The sequence below is a fragment of the Chiloscyllium punctatum genome, chromosome 2 (genome assembly GCF_047496795.1).
Source record: "Chiloscyllium punctatum isolate Juve2018m chromosome 2, sChiPun1.3, whole genome shotgun sequence".
NCBI lineage: Eukaryota > Metazoa > Chordata > Chondrichthyes > Orectolobiformes > Hemiscylliidae > Chiloscyllium > Chiloscyllium punctatum.
Window position 1 is genome coordinate 88269019 of NC_092740.1, and position 15612 is coordinate 88284630.

General features: G+C 38.0%; 1 protein-coding gene across 3 annotated transcripts in view; it reads left to right on the forward strand.

Moving 5' to 3' along the window:
* LOC140486332 (phosphoserine aminotransferase-like) overlaps positions 1 to 15612 on the forward strand; it is a 168693-nt gene that overhangs the window by 72147 nt on the left and 80934 nt on the right. For all 3 annotated transcript variants that reach the window (XM_072585318.1, XM_072585328.1, XM_072585336.1), the window contains one exon: positions 1680 to 1833. In XM_072585318.1, coding sequence (XP_072441419.1) covers positions 1680 to 1833 — 154 coding nt within the window. The remainder of the gene's footprint in view (positions 1 to 1679; positions 1834 to 15612) is intronic.

Genomic DNA, 15612 nt, shown 5'->3' on the forward strand with positions numbered 1-15612 from the left:
TACATATTAAATAAAAACCCACCACAATGGGATAACAAGTATATAAAAAGTAAAGTAACAAAAAAACACATAAGAAACAATGTAATACATTCAATTGATTGTATATTAAGGGACAAAATAACCACAAGACTGTTTATAAAACCTAATTTCAAAGTGCTACTTGAAGTAAACATCTGTTATGTACTGTTTAAAAAGTAAGCCTTAAAGTACTAAGATACTAAGCTAATTTCAAATCAAACCAATTCGCTTCAATATCTTCATGAACATTTGTCATACCATGAAAGTGTGTTTCTTGACCACAACTTTTGTGTTAGCCTTAGCCATAATAACAACAACAAAAATTTAAACCCATGACCTTGCTTTGTCACGAGCATAAGGCAATTCTGACTTTTGAAAATGCGCTTATAGTTGATCATTCTTAAACAGAACATCATACTAATTTCTTACAGGCTGTAATAGGTCAAAATAACTAGAAGCTTTACTGAACAGTCATACAATAACTCCTGTCCTCCTTAGTAGCAGAAAATACTTTGTAATTTACAAAACATAAAACAACTTATTCTTCCCATTAGTGATAACAAGTGTTAAGAATTTCACTAATATATATGATACATAGGTACTTTTGTTTCTCTTTCACATTTCAGGTATTACAATTACAGGTGCAAATAATTCTTCTGAGAATGACAAAAATAAATTTTGAAGCTTTGTTCTTTTTGACCTAAAGATTCAAATTAATGGCCATTTCCAATCTTCAGTTTTATTAGCAAACAACACTTAAACCCTCGTTGATTGCAATAAATCTGGAATAAAGTAAGCGTTTTTATGAAAAAAGAAAGGATACCAATATAATGCTGTGTTTTTGTTGCCTGAACATTGGACTGATGAAAATTTTCTATTTTCAATAATTCCTTTATCCAATTCATTCTTTCATCCATCTGCCTCAACTGAACCTGCCTCCACCTCCATTCCTGGGTGTGAATTCCATACCCTAACTACTTGTTGAGTGACTTTTTTTTACTTTGGCATATTACTTTAAATCCATGTTTGCATTCTTGTTCCTTTTATGACTGGGAACAGCTTTTCTTTATCTTGCTCACTTACGATGTAAAATCAAATCTCCACTCAGTCGTCTTCTCTTCAAGTAGAATAGTCCAAACTTCTTAAATATATCCTCATAACTGAAGTTCCTCATTTCCTGGAGGCATTCTTGTAAATCACTCTTGCACTCTCTCTAATGCAATTTTCCTACAATTTCGCACTCACAACTGTATGCTATACTTCAGTTGAGGTTTAACAAGTGTCTCATTTAATATCACCTCTTTCTTCTGGTACTGTATGCCTCTGTTAGTAAAGCCGGGAAAACCATGCTTTATTTACTGCTCTCTCTGTCTGTCCTGCTACCTTCAATAATTTGTGCATCTTCTTCCTTAAGCAGTGAGCCTTTCTTTAACATTTCTCCTTTGTACACTGTCATTTTCTTTCCTAAGCCTGCACACACTTTGCAAGAACTTTATTAAGTTAAATGTCTCTCATAGATACAAGATCAAGGAAAACATGATTGGTGTTCTGTCAGTGATTTGTGTTCTGCCCTGAAGTCCCTTTAGCTACAAGAGAATATGTTTTATTAAGTTGTCTTGCACTTTATCCCACCACTATATATATATATAAATATTTTGCAGTCTTGGGAAATTGGCCAGCATGGCTGGAATAGACCAATCAGACTTTGGTCCTGTTGGACAACCTCAGTTATCATCCACAGTTGGAAATGGTCAGAAAGAACAAGATGAATCAACCAAAGAGAAAATGCTTCAGGAAACACCGCATGTTATACAGGTGAATAAAGTTTATAATTTTTAAAGGAAACACTGAGAAGTACATAGAATCTTTTGTGCTTAATATGCTTCAAAACAAATTAATTACATTCCATAGGTAAACAGTGATCAATTTGTACACAGTAAGAGCTTATAAAAGGCATTTAAATAAATACATAGTTTATCTGTTCTGGTAGTATTTGTTGAAGGATATCTTTCAGTCAAAGTAATTGTTAACTAGCAGATTAAAAGAACATTTGCAGTAATATAAACTTGATTGATAGCTGTCAGTTATAAATGAAACAGATTATTTTTTATAAAATACATTGTTTCAATAACGAATTAGTGTCATAGAGTCATATAGTATGGAAACAAACCCTTCGGTTCAACTAGTCCACACCGACCATTATCCCTAACTAAACTAGTCCTATGTGCCGGCTGTTAGCCCATATCCATCTAAATCTTTCCTAGTCATGTACTTATCCAAATGTCTTTTAAACATTGTATTGTTTGTTATTGGACCCTAATTTATTATTTTTTAAAGTTTTTTAAATTTATTATTTTTTTTTCAATAAATCTATTCATAGATATTATTACACTTCTCTGGAGGAGGTCGGAATTTAATGTGGGGCTCGCAGTTTTGGGTAGGGACATTACCACAGTGCCACAAGAGGGTCCCTCCCTCATTCATTGAGGCACATTCATTTAACATTGGTTGGTACTTAACTGATCTTTAGGCAATTGATTGCTAGTGTTGTCACATCATTTCATTGAAAAGCTGTACTTATTGATGTAAATTCATCCGTAATTGCTAAGCAACACAGCTCAACTTGCTTTGATTAGTACACTTTTGACACTGGGAGAATGTGCAAACTACACACACAGTCCTCTGAGGCTGGAATCGAATCCGAGTCAGCAGTGCTAACCATTGAGCCACAGTGTCGCCCCAAATTTTGGGAGTTTTGTTCACCAATAATGATGAAAATCTTATTTTCGAGTTACAAAATTTAATAATGTATACATACGCATACAATTGTTAGCATTTGTGCTACATATTATGGGCGGCATGGTGGCACAGTGGTTAGCACTGCTGCCTCACAGCGCCAGAGACCTGGGTTCAATTCCCGCCTCAGGCGACTGACTGTGTGGAGTTTGCACATTCTCCCCATGTCTGCGTGGGTTTCCTCCGGGTGCTCCGGTTTCCTCCCACTGTCCAAAAATGTGCAGGTTAGGTGAATTGGCCATGCTAAATTGCTCGTAGTGTTCGGTGCAGGGTAAACGTAGGGGAATGGGTGTGGGTGGGTGCGCGCGCTTCGGCGGGTCGGTGTGGACTTGTTGGGCCGAAGGGCCTGTTTCCACCCTGTAAGTAATCTAGTAATCGTAATTTATCAGAAGAAAACAAAATGCATCACAAACACCGAAGAATTGTTAGTGTGTAACTGCTACACCTAGTAAAGGATTTAGTGAGAATGGAAAAGAAATCCCCAAAAATGAAAATGTAACCAATAAAAACCAAAAGAACAGCGGGTGCTGTAACTCTGAGGAGTTTTAAAAGTACTTTTTTCCTCTTAATAAAGAGGAGTGAAATGCTCATTTTTAAAACAGGTTTACATAACTTCATGTTGTCCCTGTCTATGATTCCCCGCTAATTAATATGCAGATAAAAAGCTTAATGTTTTTCTTCGAGCAGAGAAAATCAAGACTTTTACAAAATTATGAAAAGCTTGATAATGTTAATATTGGATGCAATTTCCATTTGTAGAAGGATTAGTAACCGAAGACTAGGATCTGAATAAAGAAGGTAAAAGCATATGGGATCCATGATAACTAGGTATATTGGATCCATATTATCTTAGTAGCAGGAGAGAGAGGGTCATGTTAGGGGTTATTTTTATGATTGGAGGCCAGGGTTCAGTGGCAGCCATTGTGATCAGTGGTGGGTGCCTTATTGTTCATGATATAAATACATAACATAAATGAGACTATGGGGATATGATAAGTAGTTGGGGGGATAATGCAAAGATTGGTTCGGTGGGTGAGAGTGAGGTAAAAGGCTTGAATTCTTGGAGGATATAATCAGATGAGCAGATGGAATTTAACCCTGAAATGAGTGAGATGATTCACATGGAAGAAGAAACAAGACAAGTGAGTACTCAGTGATTCTCCAGGATCTTGCCAGGAATGGAGCATGTTAGCTATGAAAAGAAGCTGGATAAGCTTTTTTTTTCAGCAAAGTGGGCTGAAAGGAAAATCCTTGAATGAGCACTTGAAATGTCATATCATTCAAGGCTATGAGCCTAGTGCTGGAAAGTGGGACTACTGTAAATTTAGTGTAATGGATGGCACAGACATGATGGACTGAAGCACCTGTTCTGTACTCTGATACTTTGAGGAGTAGCTTCAATGATTTAGTCTGGCAGAATGGATGGAATGGCTTCCTTTTGTGCTAATTTCTGGAAATGCTACAAGATGTGCAAGCAGCTGTAAATTGAAATAACAGTTAATTAAATTTACCAATAGTTTGGTTTTGTTGATTTTTGCTACCAATAGTTTCTTCCTCTTTGTTTTTCGTGACATTCACTGAATGCTAAAGCGGTTGCTTTACAAGATCTGCTACCATTATTGAGAGTGTGGTGCTGGAAAAGCACAGCAGGTCAGGCAGCATCCGAGGAGCAGGAGAATTGATGTTTCGGGCATAAGCCCTTCATCCCTGATGAAGGGATTTTACCCAAAAGGTCGATTCTCCTGTCCCTCAGATGCTGCCTGACATGTTGTGCTTTTCCAGCACCACACACTCGACTTTGATCTCCAGAATCTGCAGTCCTGACTTTCTCCTCTGCTACCATTACGTATCTAACACATGGCTGTTACTTCTGTATAAGATGTGACAGTGAATATTGGTGGGCTAGTTTGCTGACAAGACTTTACACCTGAGCTTGATTGCCAAAAGCACAAATTTTTCGGTCATCAGATCATGGTCAATGATATTTTTTTCCTTTCACTTAACTAGAGGCACTGAATACAGCTGCAGTTCACCCTAATGAATTAATAATTAAGTAGAGAGCAGGGATCTTCGGACTTTAGAAGTTTGTAGGGCTCTTCAGTGCTGACCAAATCATATATGGAGTGTACTTGTTAATGTTAGCTTGTCTTTGTCACTGTTCAGGAAGGTACTTATCTGGTATGAAACACCAGTATTTTCTGTTTCCGTTGCAAAACAATATTAGCTTCACTTAGATTTTGAATGAACTTTGTATCCAATGATTTCATAGCTGAACTCTAATGTACAAGTTTTCAACTCTTTCAAACTAACAAATTGATCAATTGAGATATCCTTCACTAATGTATTTTGATGGACAAATTCCCAGTATGTCAGTTACTTAATTTTAGTTTGTCTGAACATTTTCTTATGGCAACATGCGGTTGAAATGATTGTCATAATATGTTCTGCTGTGTTACTAGCTCAAAGGCGAAGATCCCTAACAGTGATCTTCCACATTCAGTATTTGTTTCAGTTCCAATTTAAAAAAAACACATTGAAGTTTGTAGTTAATTGGGAGAGTTATGAATTCCAACCTGCTGACCCATAATAGTCGAGACAATACAACATTTTTCACAAAATGTGCAGAATTTTGATTGTCTGTATCATCTGTATTGTCCTAATTGTGGCAATAAATGAAATCAAATAAATATCTTAAAATATAGTAATAAGAACTTGCATTTCTTATGGCATTGCAACCATTACTACAGCTGTTCTCAGTGATTTCACACAGCACCAACAAATGAATTAGGTTCAGACTGTAGAGCTATTGTTGATCATTTATTCCTTCTAAGCACATATCCACAGCAAAGCTGGCAGGAGTAATGACAGCTGTTGTAGATAAAGTAAAGTGAAGGAAATTTTGGGAGTTGGAGTGAGGTTTAGATATTCGTAGTCTTAAGATCAACAAATTAACAATTATTTAAACTTTGACAGTCATCAAAACAGAAGATGAATTGGGCACTCTCTTGTAGTTTTTTTCATTTTCTGTTCTGATATGTTAACAGTTGTTTGCTGGAGATCAAGCCTCTCACAATCAGTCTGATACTACTCAAATTCTTGATGCTTCCACAAATATTACTGCTCAACTTGAAAATCAATCATTTGAATCCAAGTCCAAAAACTCAAAATGTAACCACCAGAACTCAGAGAACAAACTTCTGAAATCTGAAGAAGCAGTTGGTTCTAATGAACATCGAACTAGCAAGCAATATTCATCCAGGAGGAATGGCCAACCCCAAGAATATGTGGTGGTTCAGGTTCCAGAGAAATTGCTAAGCCTTTCGGTGGCTGATCAGCCCATTGCTTCAGACACATCTAACAGAGCAGCAGACAAGTCATAAAAGTAAAAGAATAACAAAGGCATCTTTTAACAAAGAGAATTTTTTAAAAAAACAAGTTAATTGTCTTGTTGCTGTTGATAACGATGCTTCTTTGTTCACGGTAGGAGGGAATGAAAATGCACAAAAGGCTGCTGATGAATATTTTATGAAATCTAAAACAGAATCAAATATCCTGAAATATTCATTCAATTGATACATTGTATAATAATTCACATGAAATTTTTAAGTGATGCAATTGCTCTTCTATTTTGGAAAGTGTAAATGTTGCATTATGAAAGACTTGTAAAAGTTACTGAATTTGTTACATTTTTTCTTATGCTGATTAATAAAATCCTAAATCATACACTCAAGCTTGCAGAGCGTCAACTTTTTTGAGTATCCTATTATAAAAATTAATGTAAGCAGATAAACTCTCTTTAAATTCTTCTCATTGAGCGGCTGGTCTAATGTTTATTCTGTCCCTCATTCTGGTAACAGGATCATTAGCAAAGTGGTTGGGAAAATTGAGATATCCAATCAACATGGGAAGTGAGGGCATGCTATTTGTTCTGAAGAATACTATAGATTGAGTTCTAGTTCCCTACCGATAATTGTCGGATGCAAGAGGACCTGGAAATGACAAAATTGTGAACAACATTATTTAACTCTCCTATGCCTGACCTCTAGAATACATTCTTTGAGAAAATTGGGTAAAGAATTAGAAGTCCCACACCAAGTTCTGCTTCCCTGCCCTCTACTTTGCATATGCCATTGTCTTAATGTCCTTTACCCAGAATTATTACCTTTCTTACTAAGCACTAAATATAGTTTTATATATTAAAAATCATATGTTTAATTATCACTATTGCAGTATTGATGATTGATGATAAAGTCTGAACTTGTGTTTGTAAAATCATCAAATGGTTATTGGCACAGAAGGCCATTCATTTGAAATCATCAGGTCAATGCAGGATCAGCTCAGCATGTTTCATTCCCTTACACTTCTCTCAGAACCCTGCAAAGTTTTGCCTTTGGTATTTATTCAGCCCCCTGTTGAAAACTGCAGTTGAATCTACCTCCAACCTTCCTGTGAAGCTGTGCATTCCAAATCAAACTACCCTCTGTAAAAAAAAAGGTTTTTCTTTGTGGTGTTGGTCCTTCTGTCAATCAACTTTAAATCTATCTCCACTGTTCTTGATCCTTTCACTGGTGGGAGTAGTTTCTTTCTCTTGAATTTTGAATATGTCCTTCCAATCTCCCCTTAACATTCATCCTTCAGGAAAACAATCCAAATTTGTTCACTCTTTGCAGTCAACCTATCCCTGAAACTAATCTTGTAAATCTTCTCTGCATCCTCTCTAACACCTTCATGACTGTCTTAAGTGCAGTGTTAAGAATTAAATACAATACTTCAGCTTTTGCCCCTTTTATAAAACCCAGGAATCCTATAGATAAAAATAGCTGGAAAAGCTCAGCAGATCTGGTAGCATCTGTGAAGAGAAACCATAGTTAATGTTTCAGGTTGAGTGACCCTTCCTCTGCCAGACCTGCTGAGCTTTCCAGCAATTTGTATTTTTGTCTCTGATTTAGAGTATCCGTGGTTCTTTTGGTTTTTATCCAGGAAGCCAGTATGTCTTTTTAACCATTTTCTCAATCTGCAGTCCCACTTTATGATTTGTGCACACATATTTCCATGTTTCTATTCCTACATCCCCTTTAGAATAGTAATCTTTAGGGTATATTGCTTTCCTTGTTTTTCCTACTAAAATGCACCCCTTTATACTTTTCTGCATTAGATTTCATCTGCCTCATTTCTGCCCATTTAACAAGTCGATATATATCTTCCTGAAGTTCATTCTGCAAACTTTGAAATTCAAACTCAACGACTCCTCAAAGTTTTCGTATTATTATTGTATTGTAATATTATAGCTAACTATCTCTTCCGTCAAGGTAATAGCAGCCACATCTTTATCAATCACAGCTTAATATATCAGAATTATTATGCATGATACTTTAAGATGTATGAAAAGAGGTTAAACCCCCTCCCACCACCCTTAAATGTTTGTTTTTATTTTCCTTCTCCTTCCATTGCTCTAATCTTTAATTACTGCTCAAAAACGTGTGAAGGAGAGGATTCACCGTCACCTTAATTGGATTTTATTTGCCATTTTAGGAATATGTTTAGCACAACATTTACATAATCTGCATATTAGTTTTATATAACTCACTTGGAAAAGAATATTTATGGAAAGCTGCAATTTTTTAGGGTTAAAATACTAAATATTCACTGGCATAATAGTATTTTATAAAAACTAACTTTTCTTATAGTTTATTAATTCATGTAAAAAGATGGTTTTGTTGAGTTCTGATGTCATAAAGCACAATGTAGCTTGTACCCAAAACCAGTGCAAATACTTATTATTTTTAGATCTGTTTACTGAAAATTATAGTCAATACTGATGAATATGTAGATGATGATTGCAATCTGAGCCAGTTTCTAATTTTCTTATTTTTTCACTAGTCCGAGAAACCAGAATTTGACCTATGTGTGAATTATGAGATAGTAGGGCACAGGCAATGATGAACCTTTGCCTTGTTCAGTTATACATGAAAATAGGTGCCACCCCATACAACTGATCTGTCTGATATGGTAGAAAAGCACCGTGATGTCTGATTTGGAAATCATACCATCACTGAATCAAGTTTATTGACAGAAATAAAATGATGTGGAGATGCCGCTGTTGGACTGGGGTGTACAAAGTTAAAAATCACACAACAACAGGTTATAGTCCAACAGGTTTAACTGGAATTACTAGCTCTTGGAGCACCGCTCCTTCATCAGGTGGTTGTGGAGGACATAATTGTAAGACACAGAATTTATAGCAAAAGTTTACAGTGTGAAGTAACTGAAATTATACATTGAAAAATACCTTGATTGTTTGTTGAGTCTTTCATCTGTTAGAATACCATGATAGTTTCACTTCTTTCATACGTAAATCACAAAACGTTTTTATTAGTTATATTCTCAGGTTAACTGTAACAATTGGTATGCCAGGTAATATGTTGAAGGTGTTAGCACCCTGCGTTCCCTGTCTGTGCCATAATGTTTAGACTGATTCTAATCTAAAAAGTGAGTTAACAGGGTCTTACATAGATTCATGCAATTTTTGAGCAAAGTACAATGTAACTCTGCAAGTACAAAAAACACAAGTAAAAAAGAAACCCAACCTACCCTCATGTACAAATGTATAAACATATATAGAAAAATATAGAATAAAAACAAACTAGCTATTTAACTGATTAAATAATAACCAAGAACAAGCTAATAAATAGTAATAACTCAACTCAGCCAAACATAAAACTCATACATTCACAGTTCCTCCTCCCCGGATATTAGACTCCTAAATCACAATCGTGACGGCTACATAAACGACCTTGTTAGTGTGGCAGATAAATCTGTGTCCAGGTATTTCAAAAAGGGCTTCCATGTCTTATAAAAATTCTCAGTTTTGTGGTATACCATACTTGTCAGAAAATCCAAGGGAATATGCTACCTATGTAAAGGTACTGACAGAAAGTGTACTCTTAGCACTAGCACCCCCTGTAAAGTATAGCCTTTTTTTGAATAAAATCCCAAACTTGAAAAGAGTGGAAGAGGTCCCTATTAGAGAGCTCATATTTCCGTACTAACTGATCGAAGAACGTCATTACATCTCCCTCAAATAAATCATTCATGCAAGACACACCCCTAGCTACCTAACGTTCAAATCCTGAGTCTATCATCCCTGGTTGAAATCCCGGCACACCCACTAAAGTTGTAAAATAAGATGTTTTGCCAATATTGCCTTCCCTCTGCCGAATTGCCCTCCATGCTTTGACAGTATAAATAACGATTGGGTTATGTCAATATTCCCTAACTGTCCTCATTTTGTCTAAAAACAGCGAGCTAGTAAGGGGGCACCTTGCCTGGGAGGCTTTGATATCTAACTATATTGAAAGAGGATCCTCCACAAGCCCAATCACTCACTTAGGATAAAAGCGAGCTTAATTGGTAATTTTTAATGTCCGGAAGGTCCACTCCCCTCAATCTGTGAGGCAGTTGCACTTTAGCTAATTTAATGAGGGATCGCTTAAGATGCCAAATAAAGGAGCTGAACCAGCTGTCCAGTCTCCTGAATGTTTGTTTATTGAAAGTTGGGGAGCATCCGTATAGCAAATAGGGGAAAATATTCATCTTAATAAGCGCTATCCGACCCAACCACGAGACTGGAAGTGCCTCCTATCTTTGAAGGTCTCGTTTGATTGTTAAATAATTGAGCAAAATTGGCTTTGAACAGCCGATCCAGATCTGGAGTAATGAATATGCCCAAATACATAGAACCCCCCTGTGATCATTTAAATGGGAATCGATATTTGCCCTCAAGACCTAGCTCCTTCCTAATACTACCCTTAGACATAGCTTCTGATTTCACAAAATTACTATTGTACCCTGAAAAGGACACAAATGTGCAGATGCATTGTATCAGGAGAGGCACTGAAATAGCTGGATTTGACAAAAAATTAGGACATCGTCCGCATATAACGAAATCTTATGCAATTTTGACCCCACTTCTGGAACTGCCCCTAAAAATGTTAAAATTGCTTGATCGCACAGGGGTGATGACTGCTGCGAGAGGGCCACTGTAGAGAATCTTTACCCATCTTATAAAGGCCTCACCCAAGTCAAACGCTACAGAATATAAAAAAAGATACAACCATTCAACTCGGTCCAATGCCTTCTCTGCATCTAGAGAAATCACTAGTTTCTGTAATGACTGTTGTTGATAGGCTTGAATTATACTAAGTAGCCTCCTAACATTATAGGACGGTCTACGGCCCTTCATGAAGCCCGCCTGATCCTCTGTAACAATAGAAGGTAACACCGTCCCCAGCCATAACACGAGAGTCTTAGAGAGGATTTTAAAGTCCACATTTAAGAGTGAAATGGGTCTATACAACACAGCCCTCTGGGAACTCCCTTTTCTAAGAAAGAGTGAAATATTGGCCTCTCTCAGAGACGGTGGGAGACAAGCATGACTTTATGAAACATTAAATATATTGAGCATCGGGCCTGACAATGTTTATAAATTCCTTATAGAATTTGCTGGGAAGTCCGTCAGGACCAGGCACCTTTCCACTCTGAAGCTGCCTTACAGCTTTCTGCACTTCTTGCTCCGATAAGGGGGCATTGAGAAAGGATGCTTGTTTGGGGGTCACGCCCAGGAGCTACAGATCCTTAAAAAAATTCCATTTTGGCCAGCCCTCCTCACAACCCTCAGATTGGTATAACTTAGAGTAAAATCTCTGAAGTGCCGCATTAATCTTTTTAGCGTCACATGTTGGGTTCCCAGATCCTTCCCTAATCGCCGTAATGGCTTGTGGGGCACTTCTTTTCCTAACAAGATATGCCAAGTATTTGCCTGGCTTGTCACCATGCTCGTATAACCTTTACTTTACAAAAGCAAGTTCCTTCTTTGCCGTCTGCGTGAGCAGGAATTCAATGCAGACCGCATCCTCTGTAGTTTAGCCAGTGAGGGTCTGTCAAAGTAGGCCTTCTCGGTTGCCTTCAACCATGCTTCGAGGAGACGTTGCTGCTCACAGTTCTGCTGCCTCCTACTGGCAGAGTAGGAGATAACTAACCCCTGGCATAGGCTTTGGCAGTTTCCCAAAGAGCGGATGGACTACTAAGCAAGCCTGAGTTAATGTCTAGGAATGCCTGAAATCCCCTAGAAAAATACTCCACAAACTTACTATCCTTGAGAATAAAGGGATCTATTTGCCAGTGCCTTGAACCCACTGTAATGTCCTTAATCTTAACCATAAGGTACACTGGGGCATGATCAGAGATGGTAATATTACCAATCGTACAAGATGCCACCAAGTCCGGGGTTGCCACAGGTGTCAGAGAGAGAAAAAAAATCAATCCTGATGTGGCATCTGTATGGATTGGAGAAAAATGTAAAATCCCTGCCTGTAGGGTGGAGATGCGTCCAGACGGCCACCAATCCTAACTCCACACAAAGATCCACTAATTGTTTAGTTTGTACAGAGGGTATCAAGGGACCTTTGGGCAACCTGTCTACTGTGGTATCCATGAGTCAGTTAAAATCTCTCCCTATAATGATGTGCCAGGACTCGAGACTGATCACTTTAGAAAATGCATCTACCAGAAATTTGAGGGGATAAGCTGAAGGGCAATAAACATTTAAAACATATTCTTCCCCATTTATCAAAGCTTTAAGAATTACAAACCGCCCGTGTGTGTCTTTAACACACTCAAGTAACTTAAATGAGAGATTCTTCCTAATCGATATAGCCACTCCCCTACTTCTGGTATTAAATGATGAAAAATAAACTCAATTAAAGCCATTCTGTCATAATTTCAAATGCTCCCTATCATCCAAGTGTGTCTCCTGTAACAAAGCAATATCCACCTTCTTTCTAAGACTCAGAAGTACCTTCTTCCTCTTAATTGGTGAGTGACTTCCCTCGATATTCCAGGTACACCATTTAATCAAGTCATTAGCCATACCCTTCCAGAGAGGAGGAACTCGAACCACAAATCGCTGTACCTTAGTGTCACCAGATCCATCGAACATAAAAACTACATAAACTAAACCACTACATTTAACAAACCTACAAAACTATTAAAAACAACAAAAACCAAAAATATATATATAAAACGCTAATGGTGCTGAATAGGGGAACTCACCCCCTGCCCGGAGGGGGCAACTACCCATCCCAAACTGCCCAAAAATAGGCATCTATGCATTCCCATCCATTTTCCCTTCTCCTAGCTAGAGCCGCACCCTGAACACAAGTAGAAAAGAAAGTAAACACACCATAGAATAGCAATATGAATAAAGAAAATATTTTTAAAGAAACAAAGGGGTGAATATGCCACCCATCCTTTTGGTATATCTTAACTTAGAAATTGAAAATACACATCTCAACTGCTGCCAAACATTGTTTAAACCAAATTATTATCAATAGTAAAAAAAAGAGAAAAGAAAGCCCCATCCGGACTTCCTCTGTTTATTTTACAAAACGACAAATACATACCCAAACAACACTACTATTTATCATACTAAATTGTTCAGATTAGGTTAATTTGTCCACACAGTCTCTTGCCTTCTCCGAAGTGTCAAAGAGATGTATGGATCCATGTAAGCTGATCCGAAGCACTGCCGGATACCTGAGAGAGTACTGGATCCCAAGCTCCCTCAGACCTCTCTTGACACCGTCATAAGATTTTCTTTTCTGGATCACCACTGCTGAGAAGTCCTGGAAGAACATGATCTTGGAGCCCTCATAAATTAGGGCCTTTGGATCCTTCCCCTGGATTCTGGAAGCTTCCATGATTCTCTCCTTATCTCTATAGTGATGGAACCGCACCAGGAGATGACAAGGATGTTGACCCAAGCCCGATCTCCGCGCCGTGACCTGGTGATCCCTCTCGATCTTCAAGCCTCTCATGCCAGCCTCCAGTTAAAGAATTTCGGGAGACAGTCCTCAATAAATTCTGCAGGCTGCTCACCTTCCTTACCCTCAGGTTGACCGATGATCTGAATATATTTTACTCCTGCCCCTGTTCTCAAGATCATCCACTTGGTCACACACATTACAGACAGGGCTTGGATCCTATCCTTGGATGGACTGGGATCAGCTTCCACCACTGTGAATGTGTGCTCAACCACATCCAAACTCTTTCCCAGGTCTCCCAGCTGCAGTTCATGCTTCTGCAGCATGATAGAGATTGGAGCCAGCTTTTCTTCTATTTGTTTCCCCTACATCTCGCGAGATTTTGTGAGCTTGTTCACCAGGGCCTGGATGGTAATCAAGTCCAAGGATCCTGCAGGCTGAGCTGCAGGCCCGGCCTCAGATGCTCCTCCTTTTTTCGGCATTTCTGGATGGCAGGGAACACAGGTAAGTTAGCTTTTCAAAGTTTCTTGGCACTCCATGATCTTCCTAGAGCCCCAGAATATCACGATGATCCAGGTTGGGCGGGTTGAAGGTTCGTCTTGCTTATCCTGTGGTGCGATGTAATCCTCTTGGATCCCCCATCAACAGACTTTTAATTAATAAGGAAATCAAAAGTTATGAGGGTAAGGTAAGAATGTTGAGGATTAGCAGATCAGTCATGATTTCATTGAATGGCAGAGCAAATTTGATGGGCCAAATGACCTGCTTTTGCTGCTACATCGTATGGCCTTATGATCTGAAACTATATATGCTCCATGAATTGGTCTCCACCATATTAGAGCTAAATGCGTTTACCCAGTTTATATGTAAATTGATGATTATAGTATTCCCCTTTCTACATGCATCTTTAATTTCTTGAGTTATTCCGTGCCCTACATGACTACAGCTTGGTGGCCTGTGAACAATGTCTTGCTGTTTCTGAGTTTCACCTAAGCTGATTCTGTTCAGTCGGTTCTGCTATAATGCAATAGTACTGTTCTCGTGCAATTCTGTGTTATAAGAAAATCACATAATAGTAGCACCATTTAAAGTAATGGGTCCAGAATCGCATTATAACCAATACATCTTTTAGATGTTCATGTTTTAGAAACTGTGTGCCCAACTCGTCAATCGCGTTATAGTGAATTTGCGTTAATGAAACACGCATCAGAGCAGAACGGCCTGTACCTTGAACTTCTGATCCAAGATCTATTCTGACTAATGTATTGACCTCAACCTTCATGAACAGAGCCAACCCCCATCTACTTTGCCTTTTTTGTCTATCCTTCCTAAATATTGAATATCCAGGCACATTTACTTCACAGCATTAGTCATTATGCAGCCTCATCGCTATAATTAGGATTAGATTGTCTCCTGTTAGTTCCATTTGTACTGTCAGGGAATCCTGAGTGTCCACTTGCTATTGGGCAGTAACATGACTTGCAAAGCATGATCCTGCAAACAATTGATCCTTCAACCTGTTGAATCCAGACAAAGAAAGGTTTCTATATGAGGGCGGTCAAGTTAAATATTCAAAAGAGAAGCTGCTTAAAAACCTCAGAAATTAATTAGGCACTCACTTGTAGATTATTCTTGATTTCCCTCATTTGACATAATGGATAATTTTGATGAAGGAGTGCCTATATTTACACAATAAGCTTTACTGGGTACTTTGCATTCTTTATAATGATTGCCTTGTTTGTTTTCAGATAGTAGATTATTATGCAAACGTTTGCATTTCTAATCCCTACTTTTGGAACCTGAGGGACCTGATACACAAGCAATATATTCACTTGTTCAGTACTTGGTGTTTCTTCGTGAATGCATTCATGGCATTTCCCTGAGTGCATGTTGCTATGTTTGTGTAAAAAGAGAAAGTGCTGGAGAAACTCAGCAAGTCTGAAGGTATCTATAAACAGAGAAACAAAGTTAACATTTC